The sequence below is a fragment of the Pavona decussata genome, unplaced genomic scaffold (genome assembly GCF_977016875.1).
Source record: "Pavona decussata unplaced genomic scaffold, jaPavDecu1.1 SCAFFOLD_108, whole genome shotgun sequence".
NCBI classification, from domain to species: domain Eukaryota; kingdom Metazoa; phylum Cnidaria; class Anthozoa; order Scleractinia; family Agariciidae; genus Pavona; species Pavona decussata.
Window position 1 is genome coordinate 63,815 of NW_028145522.1, and position 23,630 is coordinate 87,444.

The 23,630-nt window shown below is 40.1% G+C and overlaps 1 protein-coding gene and 1 pseudogene across 1 annotated transcript; one reads left to right on the forward strand and one right to left on the reverse strand.

Annotated features, from left to right (window-relative positions):
- Window positions 1-10,533: 10,533 nt before the first annotated feature.
- Window positions 10,534-11,542, reverse strand: LOC146470945 (uncharacterized). The gene has a single exon (XM_085121362.1). The coding sequence runs from the start codon at window positions 11,505-11,507 to the stop codon at window positions 10,893-10,895; it is 615 nt and encodes a 204-aa protein (XP_084977488.1). The 5' UTR covers window positions 11,508-11,542; the 3' UTR covers window positions 10,534-10,892.
- Window positions 11,543-13,648: 2,106 nt separating this feature from the next.
- On the forward strand, window positions 13,649-21,424 carry LOC146470946 (uncharacterized; annotated as a pseudogene).
- The last annotated feature ends 2,206 nt before the right edge of the window (window positions 21,425-23,630 follow it).

Here is a 23,630-nt window from a genome sequence, read left to right on the forward strand (position 1 = left end):
GGCGTGCGGAATGGCATAATTACGCGAAATACGATTTACGTGGGAAATAAATTAACTTAAGAGCGCGTCATGTTTTCGCGCCAATTTTATAAGAGCAGCAGTTTTTTTGATGCTGTGGACTCTTGCTAAATATTAACAACAATTCGAGGATTTGATCGTCTGATTGTTGATTTGGAAGAAGTGAGGGTAAAGAAAGCGATGAAAACTGTTTATAGTTTTCGCATTCAAGGAACTCTGAGTAAATTCATGTTCACTTTACTCCATGCGACTTCGGTTGACAAAAATAACGTGGCAGCGTGAAGTCTTCTCAGGACAAAGATTGATCCTTTACCGAGGGCAAATAATAAACATTTTTTTTTATTTTTTTATTTTAACCCTCGGTAAAAGATCAATTCTCATACCCTGTATGCTCGATGATTCATTTATCATGAGCGGGAAAATGAACAACAATCTGACCAAAATGCATTTGTGATAAGAATAGTTTCACAACCTTTCAAACAACCAGTGTCGATAATTAGACATCATACTTGTCATCTGCTTTTTTGCTCTAGAGCTTTTCGCTTTTAAATCTCATTTTAGGTTTGGACGTCTGGCACTGAAAGACCTTAATTAAAGACGGATATGTTTAGTTCGATAACGCGTAACTGAACAATAGCTACCTCAGAATCGCCGTATTAAATAGCTAGTAGCTAGCTCAGCAGCTCAACAGTTACAGTGACTTGCGTACTCGTCGCTCGACGAAAATGTAAGGTGAGAAAAGGTAGAACATACTTTTCCCATGAGTTGTACAAATTGTAACCGTCAAAGAGTCTGATAAAATGACCGAGTTTAAATTTAAAATTTCTCACATAATAGTTTTGGCCTTGGACTGCAGTTATTTCTCCAGTCTGGTGTTGCTTTTTGTCTAGGCTACTCGCTGCCACGTTCTTTTTGTCAACTAGAAATTTAATTTATTCTTAGTTCCTTGAATGCGAAACTTCATCGATTTCTTCACTGTCACTTCCTAACCAGCGATCAGACATGTTCTATCCCAGGCCTATATTTTCTAATCTTCGATCTGTTGTTTGGTTGTTTAATAGTCCGCAACATCGAAAAAACTACTGCTCTTATAAAATTGGCGCGAAAACAGGATGCGCGCTTCAGTTAATTAATTTCCTGCGTAAATCGTATTTGGCATAATTATGCCATTCCTCACGCCATTCCACATACCATTCCGCAAACTCTTTCCGCCTTTTACCCTCACCGGGAAACAGGTGCGTACGGACGGGATGTTTTTTTTTACTGCGTCTCTGACACAAAGTAAAAGGTATCAATGTTTCTCAAAAATATTTTCCATTTTGTCTACATACTTTGCCAACGCGTGCAATATGTTTCTCTTTGTCAGGTGCGAGCAAATGTTGTTGTCAGCGATTGGTTTCAGTTTGTAATCCATATTCATGACTAACTTGACACGTAACTCTCAGACTGGTAAGAAATCCGTTGTACCGTTGTAAAGAGAGATTTGACGGTCTTCTTCAACGATGAAGAATGGTAAGATACGAAAGCGTTTTGATAAAGCATAGAAAGAAGTACACGCTAAAGGTGAGTCCTATTTTACAAAGATTACTTAAGGTTTGTGTGGACGCTACAAACAAACCATGGACATGTTGCCGACTTAACACGTGCGTTGGCTCGCCGGCTGCTTGTTAAAAACGTCAATTTCAACTCCTCGACTGCTCTAAATGGATTAAGACTTGGTCTCGTTCTTAGCAGTATCCTTTAAGTTACTTCGAAAGTTTAAAGAACACACTGACTGTTCCGCTTTGTACAAAATTTTTCTGAGGCAATATTTTTAAACAGCCCCACACATTAATTATGCATATACTTTACGACACAAAGTGTAGTCACGTTTATCGTTTTTGGAAGAGGCTTAGTGTGACAATGGTGCATGTATAATTAATGTAACGAGCTGTACGGAAAGTTTTCCTCTTACCGCCCTTTGCCGAATGGATGCCTCAGTTAAAAATTGAAATTTTCACAATTGAAGCGTAGCTTGAAATTTTAGGTTTTCAGAATTTCTGACATGATAATTTGCATTTTCAGACGCCCTAATTCAGTAAATTGGAAGTAAAAATGTGAAGGCAGAAACTGAAAGAACAAACTGGGATTACTTCAAAGGTAAGAACTTTGCGTCATCATGCAATCAAACCGCGGTGGTTTACCTTCAGGGGCCCGTTTCTCGAAAGACCCGGTAACTTATTGGGCCCGATAAGTATATTTTCAAATGTTTTTTCGCCGATTACACAGTGATTACAGGCATGGCACTTGGCCAATGTTTTCATAGAGTTATAAGATTTAAAAATTTAGTGCTCAAAGCTAACAAAAATTGACTTCGTTAAAAACTTTTATCACCAAAAACACTACCGGACCCGGGAAATTACTGGGACTTTCGAGAAACGGGCCCCATGCAGGCCCGAGATCAACAAGAAACTTCCCCTGGTCGTTCTCCATATTTTTTCGTCTTTCATTAGAGTTCAATCGTCAAACAAGTCTGTTTGAGGATTAAGATATTTTTTTGGTGATCACTACATTTATTCTCCCAACCTGCAGTTGGGTTTAGTGATCATGTAAACAGGACAAATCCTTGGCAGAAAAAGTACCCTTTTTGCATACCTTCCATTGACAAATGGTACCCCTTTCGTGTACCTTTCATTGGAAATAGTGCCCCCTTTCACAAACCTATTTAAGAACACTGCATCCCCTTTCTATCCCTTAGAATAAAGGCCTCCTTAAATACCTAACTGACAGATTTCACAACCCTTTCATATATTTTGACTCGTGAAATCCCTACCCTTTCACAAACCTGAAGCGTAAAAAAGTAACCCTTTCGGGCGAAGCCTCCCAGTATAGGCCATTACAGGGAAAAACCCCGGGCCAATTAACCAGTCAAATTATGCTGCCCAATCAACGGCACTTTCACAGTAACTGTGTTCGGGGGTAATAATCCTCTGTTTCATTGCTCGTTGCTTCCAAATAATTCGCTAAATAATTAGAGGAGTACTTTCTAAAAATTATAGTAAAAAATCTTTCAATTTGGTCAATTCTGCGCTGAGCAATTATTTTAGAGACTTCGCTTGTGAATTAATTTACGCTTAAACTTTAAACAGGACAGTCGACAGGAGTTTGGCAATGAGTCTCTTTGAGGCTAAACATATCGTTTTCTATTGCTCATTGCTTCCAAATAATTTACTAAATGATTAGACAATGGTTTCCTGAAGAATATAGTAAAATAGTATTTCAATTTTTTCAATTCTACGCTCAGAAATAGTCTTCCGAATTTGCACATCAGTTAATTCAGCCGTCACTAATTTAACCCGCGCACTGAACTGCACCGTTAAGAGTAAGTGCCCTCAGGAGTAAAAATCTTGGTGTTTATCTCTGGTTGCTTACAAATTCTACGGAAAATGGTTAGAAGATCCTTTTCTCGATATGACAGTAAAAAAGCTTTTAATTTTTTCAAATCCATGCTAAGAAAAATATTTTAGCGAGTATCTCAATAAATTAATTTAAGCGTAGAATGAAACCCACGCAGTAACCGGAAATTCAATACTTCGTATCTTGCACAATTTATATCTTCAATCTCAGTTCTACTAGCTTGCCGCTAATTCGCTCAATAACAGTAGTGTTTTTGGCTGAAGATTATTGTGAAAGAATACTTTAATTGGGTCGATTCTACGTTGAGAAATAGTTTTCCGAGTTTGCCGGTCAGTTAATTCAGCCGTCATTAATTTTATCCGCATACTAAACGGAACAGTAACTCTTTTCAGGAGTAAAAATCTTCGTTTTTATTGATCGATGCTTAGAAATAATTCTCAAAATGATAAGAGCATCCTTTTCTAAATATTTTTTTTTTTTTTTTTTTTTTTTTTTTATTGTTTGCAAAATCACATTACTTACATTACTTACAGTACGGGCTAAATATATCACTAGACAATACAGTATTCTACCTACAATACATGTTTACTGGTTACTTACGCTACTGAACGAAACAGGACTCTACTTACAATTTAATACAGATAGCCTTAAACATAACAGTAACTAGATTACTTACAAACTGCGGGTTACACGCTACTAAAAAAAAAAAAAAAAAACAGGAAAGCAGTAAGAAAAGGATGAAATTTTGTCACTGGAAGAAAAAAAAAAAAAAAAATTGTGCGTTTTCGTTAATTTAAATTAATTTTAAATTTCCCATTTTTCAACTTTCCATTGTAAGATTAGCGCTGACTTCAATTCTAGAAAATTTGTAGGTTTTTCTAACATTTTACATACACCTCTAGAGTGCTCTGAGCCGTGAGAAAATAATATCTGTCCACCCCATTCAGCACGCCAAATAGTTTCGTCTTCTGTCTTTGAGAATGTTTCTTGAAGGCAAAAAATTGAAGCTTTTTGTTTTTTCAGATAACAGAATATAGCTCTTCTTTTTTCTGCTTTACGAAGGCCACGCACATTCAGCGACAAAATCTTCAAGTTAGACATTGTTTATACAAAACAGTAAGAAACAAAATTCGAGCATAAATTAAGCTAAAGAAAATTAGGCCCCCCAAAAAAAGAAACAAAACACGGACTACAAAATAATTGACACTAAACTAAGGCTAATAACAAAAGGACACTAACGCTTAAATTACTATTCTGGGATTTATCCGCGTTCGTCCGAAAGTGAAAAAAACAAGCTATGCAAAATCCTAAACCTCCATCCGTCATTGAAGCAAATGAAGCAAAATTTGTAATAATATCAGTTTTGTAACGTGATCGACGATCGAGAGGAAGAGAAAGATAAAGGCTGCGGGCATAATAAATAAACTAAGCTTAAGCTACATATGAAGTATAAACTATCAACGTAATCTGCTAAGGTCCGCCTCACACTTAATTCGAGTAGCAGAACTACCTTCAGGATCTGTTTTCACATATATTGTGCCATCTTAAGTCCAGATTCTCCAGTTTCGACTTCCTTTTTTTTCTCTGACCTTTTTGAACAATTGTGATCTTAAGGCAGTCAAATTCTCGTTGATATAGATTTTGTGAGCTCCTTCGATAAAATCTTCGAAATTTGCCCTGCGTAGCTTTTTCCTGTTCTTGTATAGTCTATTTCTACTATAATAATTGGTAAACCGGACAATAATCGGCCTAGGCCGAGTATTACCTTTCTTCATCCGGTGTGCTATATCGATGTCCTCGGGCTCCAGATTGACATTTATGCGTTTAGCGAGGTTGAGCACGATTTCCTCTCTATCTTCTCTTTCCTGTTCGGGAATCCCGTATATTTCTAAGTTGAATTTTCTTGAATACTGTTCCAAGTTGTCGTGCATTTTTGTCGCTTCTTCCAATTTCTTCTCTAAAATATTTCCCTGCTCGACGCTTGACTGGAGCTTGTTTTCCAACTGGTCAACTTTCTTCTCTAGTTCGTTGTTTTTCTCGTTAACTGCCTTCATTGTATCTTTAAGCTTCTGGTTTTCTTTCTTCATGTCTTCCACGTCTGCTTGGGTGAATTGTATGCTCTTTTGAAGCTCTTCACAATGTGTCTTTAACGCTTTATGCTCATTAATGAGAAGATTTGTATTTGCTTCGATGCGTACCACCACCTCCCATATCGCTGCTAACGCTGGAACCTGAGGGTCGCTTCTTGATACGCCTACATTGCTCGCATCATCTACAACGTCCGCCATTTGTCGGGTGTTGCCAGCACGTTTTGCTTCTGGCGTTCCCTGCGAATTTTCGCTACTTAAACTGCTCATTTCTTCTCTTTTACGTCTACCGGTTTTCTTCTTCGTTCCCTGGTCTTTCCCTTCCATTTTTTTTATGGTTTTTACATGTCTGCTTCGAGACCCAGACGGAGCTTAGAAGTTTGCGTCCGTCGCCATTGCCGCTCGTCCCAGTACCATCCTTTTCTAAATATGATAGTGAAAAAAGTTTTTAATTTGGTCCAATCTTCGCTAAGAAATATTTTTAGGGAGTATCTTAATAAATTTATTTGCGCGTAAAATAGAACACGCGTAGTGAGCGGAAATTCAATATTTCATATCTTCCACAATTTATATCTTGATGTTTGTTTTTTCTAGCTTCTAAATAAATCACAGAAATGATTAGAGGATCTTTCTCTCTCTCTCAACGTTATAGCGAAAAAATCTTCTTATTTGGGAAATTCTACACTGAGAAATAGCTTTTATAAGTTTGTCGGTCAATTAATTGAGTCGTGAAATTTATGTTGCTTAGTGAACAGCACTTCACAGTAACTGTGTCGTCGAGAGTAAAAATCTTCTTTTTATTGCTCGTTGCTTGCAAATAACTCGCTAAATGATAAGAGGATCGTTTTATAAAGATAACACAGAAAGAAACTTTTAATTTGGTCAATTCTACGGTGAGAGAAAGGTTTCTTTTTAAATGTGCTAGGCAATCAATTAAACAGTGAAATTAAGCTGCATAATCAACGGCACTTTCACAGTAAGTGTGTTCGAAGTAAAAATCTTCTCTTACATTGCTCTTTGCTTCAAAATAATTCGCTAACTAATTAGAGGTTTTTTTGCTGAAAATTATAGTGAAAGAATCTTTTAATGTGGTCAATACTATGCTGAGCAATAATTTTAGAGACTTGCCTCGTAAATTAATTTACGCTTAAACTTTAACCAGGACAGTCAACAGGAGTTAAGCTGTGAGTATCTTTGAGACTAAAATTCTTCTTTTGTATTACTCATTGCTTCCAAATAATTAGCCAAATGATTAGACAATGGTTTCCTGGAGAATATAGTAAAAGAATATTTTTATTTGGTCAATTCTACGTTCAGAAATAGTTTTCCGAATTTGCACGTCAATTAATTCAGCCGTCACCAATTTAACCCGCTCACTGAACTGCACAGCTTTAAGAGAAAGAGTCTTCAGGAGGAAAAATCTTTGCTTATATTTCTGGTTGCTTACAAATTTCTCGGAAAAAGATTAGAAGATTCTTTTCTCGATATGATAAGGAAACAATAGTTTTAAATTTATCAAATTTACGCTAAAAAATTGTTTAGCAAGTATCTCAATAAATTTATTCACGCGTAGAATGGAACCCGCGCAGCCACCGGAAATTTAATGCTTCATATCTTGCACAATTTATATCTTCAATTTCATTTCTACTAGCTTCCCGCTAATTTGCTTAATGATAGCAGTAATCTTGCCTGAAGATTATAGTGAAAAAAATATTTTAATTTGGCCAATTCTACGTTGAGAAACAGTTTTCCGAGTTTGCCAGTCAGTTAATTCAGCCGTCCTTTTATTCATTCGCAAACTTAAGGGCACTTGAACAGTAACTCTCTTACGGAGTGAAAATCTTGGTTTTTGTTGCTCGATACTTACAAATAAATCTGAAAGTGATAAGAACATTCCTTTCTGAATATAATAGTGAAAGAAATTTTTAATTTAGTCAAATCCTAGCTGAGAAATAACTTTAGGGAGTATCTCAATAAATTCATTTACGCGTAAAATAGAACACGCGTAGTAAGCGGAAATTCAATACTTTATATCTTCCACAATTTATATCTTCATGTCCGTTTCTTCTAGCTTCTAAATAATTCACTTAATGATTAGAGGATCTCTATTTCTCAACATTATAGTGAAATAATCTTTAAATTGTCTCTTTTCTACACTGAGAAATAGTTTTTATAAGTTTGTCGGTCAATTAATTGAGCCGTGAAATTTATGTTGCTCAGTAAACCGCACTTCACAGTAACTGTGTCTTCGAGAGTAAAAATCTTCTTTTTTTATTGCTCGTTGCCTCAAAATAATTCGCTACTTGATCAGAGGATTGCTTTACGAAGATTACAGTCAAAGAAAGTTTTAATTTGGTAAATTCTACGGTGAGAGAAAGGGTTTTAAACAAAATTGGCTAGGCAATTAATTAACCTGTGAAAGTATGCTGTACAATCAACGGCACTCTCACAGTAAGTGTGTTTTGGAGTAAAATTCTTCTTTTTCATTGCTCGTTGCTACTAAATATATAATTCGCTAAATCATTAGAGGATTATTTTTTGAAATTTATAATGAAAGAATCTTTTTATTTGGTCTATTCTAGGCTGAGCAATAATTTTGGAGACCTCACTTGTTAATTAATTTACGCTTAAACTTTAACCATCACAGTAAACAGGAGTTTACCAGTGAGTCTCTTTGAGACAAAAAATATTCTTTTTTTTTTATAGCTCTTTGCTTCCAAATAATTAACCAGATAATTAGGCAATGGTTTTCTGAAGAATGAAGTAAAATAATATTTTAATTTTGCTAATTTTACGTTCAGAAATAGTTTTCGGAATTTGCACGTCAGTTAATTGAGCCGTCACTAATTTAACACGCGCACTGAACTGCACTTTAAGAGTAAGTGTCTTCAGGAGGAAAAATATTGGTGTTTATTTCTGGTTGCTTACAAATTCTAAGGAGAATGGCTAGAAAATCCTTTTCTAGATATGATAGCAGAAAAGCTTTTAATTTTATCAAATCTATGCTAAGAAAAAATTTTAGCGAGTACGGCTCAATAAATTAATTTACGCGTAGAATGGAACCCGCGCAGTAACCGGAAATTCAATACTTCGTATCTTGCACAATTTATATCTTCAATCTCATTTCTACTAGCTTTCCGCTAATTCGCTTAATAACAGTAGTATTCTTGGCTGAAGATTATTGTGCAAGAATATTTTAATTTGGTCAATTCTACGTTGAGAGTTTGCCGGTCAGTTAATTCAGCCGTCGTTAATTTTATCCTCATACTGAACGTAACAGTAACTCTTTTCCGGAGTAAAAATCTTCGTTTTTATTGATTGATGCTTACAAATAATTCTCAAAATGACAAGAATATCCTTTTCTGAATATGATAGTGCAAGAAGTTTTTAATGTAGTCGAATCCTTGCTAAGAATTATTTTTAGGGAGTATCTTGATAAATTCAGTTACGCGTAAGATGGAACACTCGTTGTGAGCGGAAATTCAATACTTTATATCTTCGTTTATTTATATCTTCATGTTTGTTTTTTCTAGCTTCTAAGTAATTCAAAGAAATGATTAGACAATCTTTCTTTCAACATTGTAGCGAAAAAATCTTTTTATTTGGGTAATTCTACACTGAGAAATAGCTCTTATAAGTTTGTCTGTCAATTAATTAAGCCGTGAAATTTTTGTTTCTCAGTGAACAGCACTTCACAGTAACTGTGTCTTCGAGAGTAAAATTATTAGTTTCATTGCTCGTTGCTTGCAAATAACTCGCTAAATGACCAGAGGATTGTTTTATAAAGATGACAGAGAAAGAAACTTTTAATTTGGTTCATTCTACGTTGAGAAATAGTGTTCCGAGTTTGCCAGTCAGTTAATTCACCCGTCATTAATTTTATCCGCAAACCGAATGGCACTTGAACAGTAACTCTCTTACGGAGTGAAAATCTTCGTTGCTGTTGCTCGATGCTTACAAATAAATCCAGAAATGATAAGAACATCCCTTTCTGAATATGATAGTGAAAGAAATTTTTATTTTTATCAAATCCTCGCTGAGAAATAATTTTAGGGAGTATCTCAATAAATTCATTTACGCGTAAAATAGAACACGCGTAGTAAGCGGATATTCAATACTTCATATCTTCCACAATTTATATCTTCATGTTTATTTTCATAGCTTCTAAATAATTCACCGAATAATTCGACGATCTCTCTCTCAACATTATCGTGAAAGAATCTTTTAATTTGGTTGATTCTACACTGAGAAATAGTTTTTATAATTTTTGTCGGTCAATTAATTGAGCTGTGAAATTTATGTTGCTCCGTGAACCGCACTTCACAGTAACTGTGTCTTCGAGAGTAAAAATCTTCTTTTTTTATTGCTCGTTGCTTCCAATTTAATAAAAACTAAACTAGTGAGCAGCACTCTGCGAACTGTAGTTGTATAACTTCTTTATTTCTCCTACGCGTTTCGTGTGACTAGCGCACACTTCGTCAGGGAGGTTAACAATACAACATGATGTGCCTGTATTTAAGAATTGGTTCATGCTTAGCGTGCGTATATCGAGTTATCGATGCACGCTGGAAGTTTGGAGAGCACGAAAGAAACGTAAGAGTTGCTCGAGGCGTAGCCGAGAGCAAATCTTACTAGCTTCTTGAGTGCTCTCCAAACTTCCCAAATGCATCCATAACTCGATATACGCACAGCTAAAGGCATGAACCAATTCTTTTATAACATAGTGACAAGAAAATAGTGCCCGGAAAACAGGTTTATTTGTGATCGATTACAAAATTCTCTCAATGCACGTTTGTGAACGAGAACGTTTCATCCGAAATTGGCAATGAAAATTGCTTCTTTGAATATGTTGAAAGTCAATGAAAATGTAGACAAACGTTTTTCAAAGTCCAAAGAATGACAAAGTACTCAAATTTGTCAAATGTTCAAGTCAAAGTTAACGGCCGAAACTGGAGTTTGGATTCATAACGATGTTTACGTTCTGCACGGTACAGTTGGAGAAGACCGAGCTCAGGAGCTTGCTTGTGCGACGACCACACTGTTGTTTTGAATTTCTCTGCAAACAGCAGTGGTAAAAGACTCAGATGAACCAGGCACAAGGCTTCTTGAGAGAACTTCACTGCAACTGCGAAGCTGAGACGAAGATGGGCGCGTATTGTAATGTGCAAGACTTTGCTCACTCCTGTGGCCGGAGATCGCCATGATGTGTCTGTTGGGGATCCCTGCGTTAGACCACAGAGTTATGGCAGTTGCTCTGATGCTATGGTTCGTGTAGGTTTTTGACAGGGATGCTGCTTCGCTGATATTCTTCATCATGGAGTCGAGCGAGTTCGCTCCGACGGGACGCGTTTCATACCATACGTTGTCTCCAACACTCCAATTCTTTCGTGGTTATTGAAAAAACGAATTGCACTTTGGATTTAATTTCGACAAGTACAGCTCCAAGGCCTTATAGCCGTCGTTCGGGTCTTCTGTTTCATACATTCGGGCGTACTTTTCTGTGCTGGGAACGTCAGATACTCCACCGGGATGATTCTTTGTAGCCTTGTCATGTGCCATCGTCACGTACTTTCGGCCAGTGGGGTCGACTTCAAACTTGAAGCTGGTCGGTTTGAGCTGTCTCTGTCCCTCCCGACCTCTTTTACAAAAAAAGGGAACCACATGGAACCATACATTTCGTAGAAGAGCGAGTGGGTTGCTCAGTGCAAGAACCTGTGAGGATTTAAGCCGCACCAAATCTTCGTTTTCAATTGTCGGCTTGTGCTTTACGTTTTCTTTCCCTTGACGCTTCAGGTTGACAACTTGGGCATTCAGCATCTCGTTTGATCTTTTAAACCTCGGGTCAGACGAAAGCTTTAGGCCTTTATTAAGTGGCGGTTCGTTTAAAAATCGTTCCACGGACTGGCGAAAACCGAGGAGTGTAGACTTGCTGTACACTTCTCCTGATTTGTTCCTGGCCTCTGGGTAGAATCTGCGAAGGTTTGTATCCAGCTGACCAAGTGTCATATTTTCAAGCGGCGTTTGTATTTTTCTCTCAGTACACCAAGCTAAAAAAATGTTAATACGATTTATGTCGCGACATTTGCCTGTTAGACTAGCTAAAGATCGCTAAACGTGAACTCTGTGATAAATTACTTTGGTAAGTCCCACGCAACCGAGAGTACTGAAACCACCCAACTGTGTTGGATAAATCTGGCCCCGGATGTGGCAGGTTTATTAAGGGTAAAACTGACAACACCGCAATAAATGTAAACGGTTTAAACTTAATTAACAAACGTGGGGCAAAAAGCAACGCCACTAATATATATTGACTAGTAGACAAAGAAACAGCAATAACCCGTTGGCTGGCGAAAGGGGGGGGGGGGGGGGGGAAACTTGTCCTTGAAAGTCCTGCTTATTTTAAATGATACCAACAACGGCGGCATTGTCACTGCAAATGTACTACTCACGGCAATGGCGTTGGTTGCAGTGGCAACAGCTTGCTCAATACAGCCAAGTCCGTCTGTGATCCTGGGCGTCAAGAAAGCCGCGATGTGGTCCTGAGAAAGCGCGGACTGTACTGCTTGAGCGACCACGGTGGAGATGAAGTATTGACGTCAAAGGACACCATATCTGGGTTACCCTGTGTTGCTATCGGTGGGACTTCAGCAGTTCAGGCAATCTCGGCCGTTTACTCCTTGATTAACGAGTGGCTGTAGAGATTGACGCGGCACGCTTTCCAGGAGGCAATATTACTTGCAAAAGAAAATCGGTAAGGGGATAAGACAGGAGCCAAACAGGAAACACCTTGAGACAGTGTTCCGGCCTATAATTAAATTACAGATATATTGACGAAAGAAACAAATGCCGAGGTCAATAACATTCCTCGCTAATCTAAATTTGTGGGTTCAAGAAAGACAGTGTGATTAGGGCAGAACGAGATCAATGAAACAGAATGCCGGCCCAACCAGGTCGAGCATTGCACAAGTATTAAAAGAACAAAGAAAAATGGATCAGAACAAACACTGCCAAGTTCCAGCCATAACAAAGTGCAATATCACAGAGCCGAGTGCATTGGACACACCCCCAAAGGGGCGATCAAGTGGGTTGTACACTCATGTGGCAAAGTGAAAGCACAAAAACAACATGACCAAAGCCGTGAAAAGCACGATAAAAATTACCGTGACGTACATGGTCCAAAGGACCCAGTGAGCCTTGAAAGAAAAATGGGAATTACCCAGTGAACAAATAAACAAGAACTCACGAACAATCACAAATGAAAACGGCTTGGTAAACAAATGGGAACTGGCAGGTATCTTTCAAATTCAATATAATCACTGAAGGCGCAATGGCCCTCAAAAATCTCAATACTGCCCCTCTCAGACTGCGAAAAAAAAAATTGTACTGTCCTAACATATTTAAAGGAATACCATTGCAAGCAAGAAAAAACGGGATTCACAATTCTAAAACCCCGGTGACACCAATATAAGACATTGGTAATCGGTTCAAACACAACTTGTAAATATTGAGTTAAAATGATAACTAGAGATAAATCGTCTGACATACACATATAAATTGGACACCGTAAGACTCAAACATCAACCGGGCAAGGTCCTCGATCGCTGAACTAGTCTCAACGGCGGAAAGGAAAGCCAAGTCGTTAGTCCTGAGCTGTAAAATTACGATATTAGGGCAAGAAACTCAACGACCCCAAGGACGTGTTGAATAGTCTTAGCTATTGTTCTCCCTCCGGTCCCTCGCCATATCTCATAACGAGATCATCAATCAAGTGAAAATCGGTCAGGAAAGCAAGACTATACTTTGCAATAAGAAACGACCGCAGGCGGTGGATAAAAGAATGCCCGAGGATGAAAACACGAGTTGGCGCCATCTCGCCAAGATACAAAAACCACGATACAAATCGGAAAATACTCGAGAATAAACACCAATGCCCAAAAACGGGGGAAATGCAACAATTAAAAACAGAAATATCCAAAGTGATAACTTGTCTGAATAGGTTTGTGAGGGAAAGCTTGTCCTTGATATGAACACACCGATGGCAAGGGAAGGAAGGACGCTTTTTTCAAGGAATCTTGAATATCAACCTCGTCAGAACCGCCCTAACACCTCATTGGTTAGACTTTACGCAATCTTGGTACCTAGCACCGATGACCTCAACGGGTTATCACGCGGGCACCATGTCGCGACATAAATAACATTATGGGTTCCATAATGTTTGCTTTTCGTTTATAGACAATGCGTGAAGATTTTTTTAACCGTGTTTGAATAAATTTCTCAGCTTAGATACAAGTTGTCAAGAACTTTACTTGTTGTTGTTGTTGTTGTTGTTGCGTAATTAGTCAAATACCGTACACTTTAGCAACTGCGGAAATTTTTTCTTCTCGGATTATTTCGTTTTAATAATTTTGTTACCGAGTCTTTAAGTAACTTCTTGTTTTTCATTAGCATGAACAAACGAAAGAAACAGTAATAATTACCTTTGAATGTTGCCACAGACCAATTTGTGGCTTTTTTAGTGCGAGCGGAGTGCCTTTCCGCGAGAATTTTCTGCAGCTCGGGCTCTGTTAAATTTGGAAAACGCGTTTTTTACTGCTTTTGCTCTTCTCTTTGGGTGCTAAAAACTCCATTTCAAGAGAAAAGTCGGGTAGTACTTCATTATTTTCTAGTTCCATTTCCGGTGAAAATTTGTAACAACTTTAAGCGACGGAAACCCGAGTTTGTCTGCAAGTTGCACACGTCATCGAATGGACGCACGGCCGTGCGTATGTTGAGAATTATAATCCATCAAATATTTTCGCTCGCGCGCGATTGGTCTAAACGCCTCACGTGACCAAATATACCCCAGCTAAAACTGAGGAATATCCGAGGATATTCCCCAAGTGATATTCCCCAATTTCAAAAACTTTAAGGAGCGTCAAGTTTGCAATTAAAATGAATGTCAAGATGGGGGAACGGTTTGCTTTTGTGACAGAAGAAGAGATAAACCTGCTGGTCGATAAACCAGTACCAGAAAACAATATACGCTCTAAACTTTTTTGACGGTAAGCTGTTCGTAAACGAAATGTTGAAATACTCAAGCTCGTATGTGCAACATTTTCTCTTGGTTTGAACTCTGTTTAACAGTCCTTGAATTAAAAATGTGGTGAAACTGAAAAATATGAAAGGCGAAAAGTTTAAGCCCGTCTCATTTAGGAGTATTTATGGTTTTCTTTCAGTCTGGCGAAATGAAAAAGCCATCAACAAGCTATTAAACGAGTTTAATTAATAAGCTCGAAGCTCGCTCACACGACGGCAAATGTTACAGTTGTAATTCAATGAGAGCAATTTGTGCTGGCCTGGATATAAGGAATTTAAATCACGAAAACATAAATTTCAGTACCATTACTGACAGAGTTCAAGCCGGTAAATGATGCTATTGTCGAAATAGTTGTGTTACCACATTTACATTCAAGTGACATTGATTGACATTGATTATCTTTCAATTATCGGAAAACAAAGCAGTGTGATTTTGACTCTGAGTTGGAGACGGAGAGGTGTGCGCGAGCGAGGCGAAATGAAGCTGTAAATCTAGGCGTGGGAATTAAAACTTTAAATCAGTTGAACCAAATCTGTGTGACGTTGTCGGTGCCAAGCAATTATTCCCGACACAAGTGGCGACCCTGCCAGGACGAGAGAAAATGGAGAACATCGAGAAAGCTATTGAAGCCAAGCTAAAGCTGTTGGAGTTTACCAAGGAGCACGAAGCGGCTGAAACTGGGGACCTAACGCCCATGGAAAGAAAGCGCTAGACCTTGGAAAGAAAGGTAGAAGAAATCCACGAGCTTAAGGTAAAAGCGCAAGAAATTAAGTTTGAACAGGGATGTGAAGTAGACGCGATAAGAGAATGGAGCACAAAACTTGAAGACAGGGTGGCGTTGTATGAAAAGGCCATTGTTGATTTAAGTCTAGCAAGTAAAAGCGCGAGGGACCTAGAAACACAGAAGGTCAAAGAGCATGAACAAAAAATTGGCAGCCGCTTTGAGGGAGGAAAACTTGGAAGAAGAAATGAAGTTCGAGAAACTGAAGTTCGAACAAAAACTAAATTACGAAAAGCAAATCGAGGAGGGGCGGAAATTGCAATCAAAGGAAGAATTTACCGCAAACAGTGCTGCTAAGTTACCAAAGCTCGTGATTACGAAATTCAAAGGTACACACGCTGATTGGCCGAGATTTTGGGGTCAATTTGAAGCAGAAATCGACAAATCTGGGGCTCCCCAAGTAACCAAGTTTTCCTACCCAAAGAAGTTGGTAGACCCGAAAGTCAGAGTGTTAATAGACGGGCTACCATTCTCAATTGAGGGGTATCAAAGAGCGAAAAACATACTCCAGACCAAGTATGGCCAAGAGAGCGAGATAATTAATGCTTATGTAAACAACATCATATCTCTGCCGACGTTTCACAGTTCTAACCCAAACAAGATAAGCGAGTTCTATGAGAAATTACTTCAAAGCGTGCAAGCTTTAGAAACGATGGGCAAGCTCAGAGAAGTCAATGGGTACGTTAGACTAACCCTAGACAAACTAGAGGGCATTCGGGGAGACTTAGTCCGAACCGATGATGACTGGCGAGATTGGAAATTCCCTCAACTTGTCGAAGCCCTGCGAAAATGGACGGAAAGAAACCCTTCCAAATCCGAAGAGAGAAACACCGAGAAATCCCAGCTACCATCCGTAAGGCCCGCTAACAAAAGTAGGAGTTTTCAAGCGAAGCAGACGGGCGCAAATCAGGCCGCGCCAAAGCCATGTGTTTACTATGATAGCGTCAATCACAAGCCGTCAAATTGTGACAAGATAATCTCAGTTTCCGATCGGAGGAAATATGTAGCCAAAAACCAGTTGTGTTACAATTGCACGGGCACTAATCACAAAGCCGCACAATGTCGATGCACGATAACTTGCCAAATCTGCATCAGGAGACATCACACGTCGATATGCGATAAGCCGAGGGAGCACATGCTCGTAGCAACCGAGAAAAGATCAGTCATGAACCCGGTCGTTATTGTTGATGTAGAGGGCGGCAAATGTCGCGCGCTGTTGGACACTGGGGCGGGAAGCGCGTACGCTTCCGCGGCATTGCTTGACCGATTACACAAACGTGCAGTGCATAAATAATTCAGGAGAATCGAGATGATGATGCAAGCTACGAGTAAAGAGATAGAAGTCCATAATCTCACAATCCGGAACACAGCGGGAGATTTCACTCTGAATGTTGAAGTCACGAAGGTGGATCGGGGGGTTCTATTATCACTGGATAATCCCAAGTACGAGACTTTGACAACAAATTACAGCCATTTAAAAGAAGTCGAGATGGCGGACAACGTCAACAAAGCACAGCTTCCCGTGCACCTTATCCTAGGAGCTAGTGAATACACCCAGATAAAGACCCGGACCTCACCAAAGATTGGAAATCCAGGGGAACCAATAGCCGAACTTACACAGCTGGGGTGGACTATCATGTCGCCCGGGAAGGAAGTGGACCTAACCAACATGCTGCTAACACAGACGTCGGTTGTCGAATATAAAAATCTCTGCAGGCTGGACGTTCTCCGATTTGAAGACCATCCTACAGGCGATCAACAGAACGTGTACAAGGAGTTCAAGGAACAGCTCGGGCGAAGCCAAGAAGGGTACTATGAGACTGGCCTTCTATGGAAGGCAAATCACCCACCATTAGCCAACAACGAAGCTGGGAGTTTGAGAAGACTTGAAAGCCTCGTGAAACGTCTTCAGAAGTAGCCAAACTTGTTGGAGAGATACGACTCTGTCATCCAAGATCAGCTAACACAAGGGATCGTGGAGCGTGTCCAAGACAAACCAGTAGCGAAGGAGTTTTATATCCCTCACAAGGCGGTAGTACGTGACGCAGCTGAGAGTACGAAACTCCGTATCGTGTACGATGCTCTCAAGCAGTTTAAGGCCTGGGTCAAGGGCTTTTAAGAGGAAAAATGGTTTATTGTAGATAACTTTAACAAATTCAATGGCACTGAACTGAAATTTGGAAGATAAAAAGATCTCATTATTCTGAAAATTTTTTAGCATAATAAGTAGTGCTAAAGATCACGTGACATGTCACGTGATCATTTTTGTGAAAAAAGCAAAGATTTGACAGGTAGGCGACGGTTTTAAGAGATAACATTAAACAAAAACGCGTTTCTAATAAATATTAAATATCTCCATCGCTTCACGTTTGAAATGATCGTCCATTGTTTTCCAGAAAAAAATTATCAGGGCAAAGGTCATTTCTTAGTCCACAATTCAACCTTTGATCGTTAATTTCTCCAATTTAAAAACTTACGGACAGTCATTCCAAACGTAGAAAGTTAAATATTTAAAATCTGCTTCGGAAAAACTAATTCAGTTATCTTTATAAAGAAAATTCGCCGCCATATCGCCGATTTACGAAATTCTCATTTTTTGGTCACGTGATGTGTCACGTGATCAAAATTATACGTTAAGGCAAAAGAAAACATCAAGTTTAATATTCAGGGAAAATTTCATCCTGTTCTAGGCAGACAAACCGAAGATATAGGGGATCATTCATAATTTCTGAACACCCTTCAAACCCAGGCCTTAAACTGCTTGAGCTTCTGCAAGACCTAACGGAAACTCACCGTCGTTGAACGAGTGTTTGGAACCAGGCCCACCCTTGCAGAACAAGCTCTGGAGTGTTATTGTGCGCAACCGATTCCACCCGGTAGCGCTAGCTGGAGATCTGAAACAGGCCTTCCTACAGATACGTATCCGCGAACCGGATCGAGATGTGATGCGTTTTCATTGGTTGAAAGATCTCGTTTCACAAGAGGTAGAAACGTTGTGGTTCACAAGGGCACTGTTTGGCCTAGCTATATCACCGTTCTTACTGGGCGGAGTGATTGATCAACACCTGCAAAGCCTTGAAACAAAGCATCCGGAGGAGGTCGATGAGATCAGGAGAAGTCTTTATGTGGACGACCTGATTACCGGCGGCGAGACAGTCCTTAAAGCCCAGCACTTAAAAGGGTCAGCTCAATCAATTTTCGGCGAAGCGAAGTTTGAACTGCACAAGTGGCACTCAAACGTACCAGCACTGGAGAGTGAAGTACCCATCACAGAGGAGATTAAACAAAGCTACGCCAAAGAACAATTAGGAGGAGTGAGAGAAGGGGAAACCAAGCTACTGGGAATGCCCTGGAACAAGGAAAGTGACACTATCGTATTAAGCTTCCCTGAGACGACAGTTGAGAAAGTGACGAAGCGAGGAATCCTAACTACTACTGCAAGAATCTATGACCCCCTGGGGTTGGTTTCTCCTACAACCCTAGTCAGCAAGATGTTGTACCGGCAAGTTTGTGACATGAAGTTCCCGTGGGATCAGGAACTTCCCAGTGATCTCCGTAGTCGTTGGAAGGAATGGGAGAAGACTACTGAAGAGAATCTGCGAGTGCCGCGAAGCCTGGTCAAGTTCCAAGAGTCAATACAAGCGATAGACCTGCACGCATTCGGAGATGCAAGTCAGAACGGTGTGTCCACGGGGGTGTACGCGGTTGTTATTCAAGATTCGGGTACAAATCAGGGATTGATCTCCGCAAAGTCAAAGCTTGCCAAGAAGGGCCTCACGATACCCCGGCTGGAGTTGGTGGCCGGTCACATGTCGACAAATCTACTGCACAACGTGGTGGAAGCTCTGCAAGGGTTCCCTATCAGAGAGGTGTACAGTTGGCTAGACAGTACCGTGGCTCTACACTGGATCAAAGGGAACGGTGAATACCGACAGTTTGTCCAAAACCGCGTGCACAAGATCCAGGAGAAGTCGTACATCAAGTGGAGGCATGTGACTTCAGAAGAAAACCCCGCAGACCTGGGTAGCAGAGGCGGTCCGATCGATGGAACTACAAGCCTATGGTTGACGGGCCCAGCTTGGCTGCCACACCCAGACAAATGGCCAGCACCCATCGTAACAAACCCGACTTCAGAGACGCAAACAGAGGCAAAAGCGATCTAGGACGTGTTAGCAGTTGCCTGTAAAGCAGAGGACGAGCTGGATGAAGTGGTGCGGAAGTGGGATTTCTGGAGGGCGATCAGGATCACTGCGTGGATATTGAGATTCAGGGAGAACTGCGGAACAAGACGCCCAAAACCAATGATTGACCCTCTCAAGACTGAAGAGACCAGTGCTGCAATTGAATTGTGGATAGGAAGAGTCCAAGACAGGGGTCAAACCGCTAGGAAATTCGAGGTGGACAAACTCGAGCTTAACCTGCAGACGAACGAACGAGGCCTGTACGAATGCAAAGGGCGGATACAAGGCGACTACCCGATCTACCTTCCTGACGAAGATGTGTACAGTGAGAAACTGGTAATGCACGCTCATGAAGAGACACAGCATGGGGGAGTGGGGCTGACTATGGCTGCGGTGAGACAGAATTACTGGACACCACGTCTGAGACGTTTGGTAAAGCGAACCATAAGAAGCTGCTTCGGATGTAAGAGGTTCCAGGCCACACCCACCCCCTGCGTCCGCCTCCTGGAAACTTGCCTAGAGAAAGAACCGACCGTTCTGTGCCATTCAAGGTAGTCGGAGTGGATTTCGCTGGTCCTATCAAATACTTAACGAAGACGAAGCAGGAGCGGAAAGCCTACGTCGTGCTGTACACGTGCAGTTGTACACGGGCTGTTTACCTGGAACTGCTGGCTGACTTAACTACAGACGAGTTCCTGCGAAGTTTGAAGCGATTCATAGCTAGACGCGGTCGACCAGAGAAGATATTTTCCGACAACGGCAAAATGTTCATTGCAGCGGAAAAATGGCTCAGGGGAGTGAGAAAGGAGGAGAAACTTAACAACTAGCTGTCCAAGCACCATGTAGAATGGCAATTCAACCTCAGCCGAGCCCCATGGTGGGGCGGACAGTTCGAAAGAATGATCGGGTTGATGAAACAAGCCTTGTACAAGTCCATTGGAAAAGGAAACCTCCGGTGGGAGGAGCTGGACAGCGTCATCCTAGACATCGAGACAACGCTAAACGCCAGGCCACTCAGCTACGTGGAAGATGACGTTCAAATGCCGCTGCTGACACCTGCCACAATGCTGTTCGGACAGCCAAACTTGGTGCCTGAGGAAGACCCGGAGCAAATCGAGCAGAGTGATCTAAGAAAACGAGCCAGGTACCTACAGAGATGCAAGGGTGTCTTATGGTCTAGGTGGTCATCTGAATATCTAAAAGCATTACGAGAGCGACACAACCTGAACCACAAGACAAGAGAAATGAAGCTGACAGTTGGAGAAGTTGTGCTGATAAAGGGTGAAGAGCGGAACCGGGGCAGATGGAAGATCGGCGTAATCGACAAGCTGATACCAGGCAGAGACGGAGTCGTGAGAACAGTGTGTTTGAGGGCGGGGAAGTCTTTTTTTTGAAAGACCAGTGCAGCATTTGTACCCCCTCGAGCTATCATGTGACAGAGCAGTGAAAGACGGGAGTGACCCCCTAAACGTTCATGCACGAGAGTTCAGACCACGAGCAGCAGCCGGGGCTGCGCGTCAGAGGATCGCGGAGATCGTGCGCGACGAACGCGCAGAGGAACACTGAACAAACATTGAACCTTTTTTAAAACTGTTTGTAAACTATAACTCATTGTTGTTATTATATTTGCCTCACTAGAAGACAAATAGGGGGAGAAGAGTGTCGAAATAGTTGTGTTACCACATTTACATTCAAGTGACATTGATTGACATTGATTATCTTTCAATTATCGGAAAACAAAGCAGTGTGATTTTGACTCGAGTTGGAGACGGAGAGGTGTGCGCGAGCGAGGCGAAATGAAGCTGTAAATCTAGGCGTGGGAATTAAAACTTTAAATCAGTTGAACCAAATCTGTGTGACGTTGTCGGTGCCAAGCTACTATTCCCGACACTATCAATGCTTACCTGGTCGAGATCGCTCGCGAACATAAAATCTCGTCCACGAAACAAAAACCAGCCATGATACCCCGAGATGTCGAAATTCTCTACGAAGAGAAGCAGATTGTCCTACTCTCGAACAACAAGTTTAATCCTCAGTGATTGTGAATGACTTCGTTGCCGTCTCCATTCAATGCGGTCAAGTTAGCAAATAAAACGCTTTGATGGAATCCAGCAAAAACAACCGGTGGCGTCGTATTCGACTGCGGGTTCAGTCAGCTTCGATTTCTTCACAGGTCGTTTGCGGCTAGCAAATTCCGCAATTGTATTTTCGATATAAAGTGCTACTCCAGTTGATTTAGCTCGCCCGACTGTTTTTTTTTTTTATGCAAGTTTATTCCAAACAAAACATAACTTACAATACTAACATTTCTTACTAATTAAACAATACCACACGTTACTTACAATACCGTAGCATAACTTACAATAACTAAACTTAAATTGTACTACTTACACTAAATGATCGACTGGTTTTTGATAATAATTACATATATTCAGAATTTAGCCCGGATATTTTTCACCAAGTGTTTGGAATCGCTATGGGCACGCCTTTTGCAGTCACGGTAGCTAACGCTTTTATGTTTCATCACGAGAAGGATATTGTGGAATATTACGCCCAATATCTAACGCTATTAAAGCGTTTTATTGATGACATTTTTGCTATCTGGTGTGGGCCTAAAGGTACCCTCTTTGAATTTCTTAACGCTCTCAATAGCAAAACTGATCGAATCAAACTTACCTATTGTATTAGCGAAAGTAGCATTTCTTTTCTGGATTTGTTTCTCTATAGAGATACCTCTTCGAACGTGCTGCAATTTTCCACCTTTCTAAAGCCTCTAAACAAATATCTGTACATACCCTTCGAGTCGTTTCACCCTTCTAGCAATAAGAAAGCCTTTATCAAAGGGGAATTAATGAGATACGCTAGAAACAGTTCTTCCTTTAATTCATTTAATGAAACTAGGGAAAAGTTCTGGAAGCGACTACGAGTTAGGGGGTATCCTTTCAGCTTTCTGCTTCCATTGTTTCGTGAAATACGATACAGTGACAGAAAGAAATGGCTTTACAAGAAACCTAAGAATAAGTCTAGCTTGGGTAGGACTATTGTTTTTAAGACTACCTTTAACTGTAGTCACGCACGTATTAAGAGTGTTGTTAGCACTATCTTACTAGAATTAGATTGTACTGTATGTTACAAGAAAACTGCGACATTAGCTAATATTTGTAAGTTATTTTTTGGGGCCCACAGTTTCAGCTGGCCCCAAAATTATATCACGCACAAAGTATGTCACGCCTTGCCGAAATCTACCGTCTGTTTCCTAGACGCATTGCAGTGGTGTTTGTCTTTCCTATATGCAATTCCGTAGGTGTGTTTTTACGAAAGTATGTAAACTCTAAGCATGAGTTAGGTATATATACAGGCACATCATGTTGTATGGTTAAACTCCCTGACGAAGTGTGTGCTAGTCACACGAAACGCGTAGGAGAAATAAAGAAGTTATACAACTACAGTTCGCAGAGTGCTGCTCACTAGTTTAGTTTTTATTAAATTGCTAAATGATTAGAGGATCGTTTTACGAAGATTACAGTGAAGGAAACTATTAATTTGGTCAATTCTACGGTGAGAGAAAGGGTTTTTTTTTTGTTTTTGAAAAAAATTAGCTAGGCAATTAATTAACCTTCGAAATTAAGCTGTACAATCAACGGCACTTTCACAGTAAGTGTGTTTGGGAGTAAAACTCTTCTTTTTCATTGCTCGTTGCTACCAAATAATTCGCTAAATGATTAGAGGATTATTTTTTGAAAATGATAATGAAATAATCTTTTTATTTGGTCTATTCTACGCTGAGCAATAATTTTGGAGACTTCACTTGTGAATTAATTTACGCTTAAACTTTAACCATCACAGTAAACAGGAGTTTATCAGTGAGTCTCTTTGAGACTAAAAATATTCTTTTTATTGCTCATTGCTGCCAAATAGTTAGCCAAATAATTAGACAATGGTTTCCTGAAGAATATAGTAAAATAATATTTTAATTTTATCAATACTACGTTCAGAAAGAGTTTTCCGAGTTTGCACGTCAGTTAATTCAGCCGTCACTAATTTAACCCGCACACTGAACTACACTTTAAGAGTAAGTGTCTTCAGGAGTA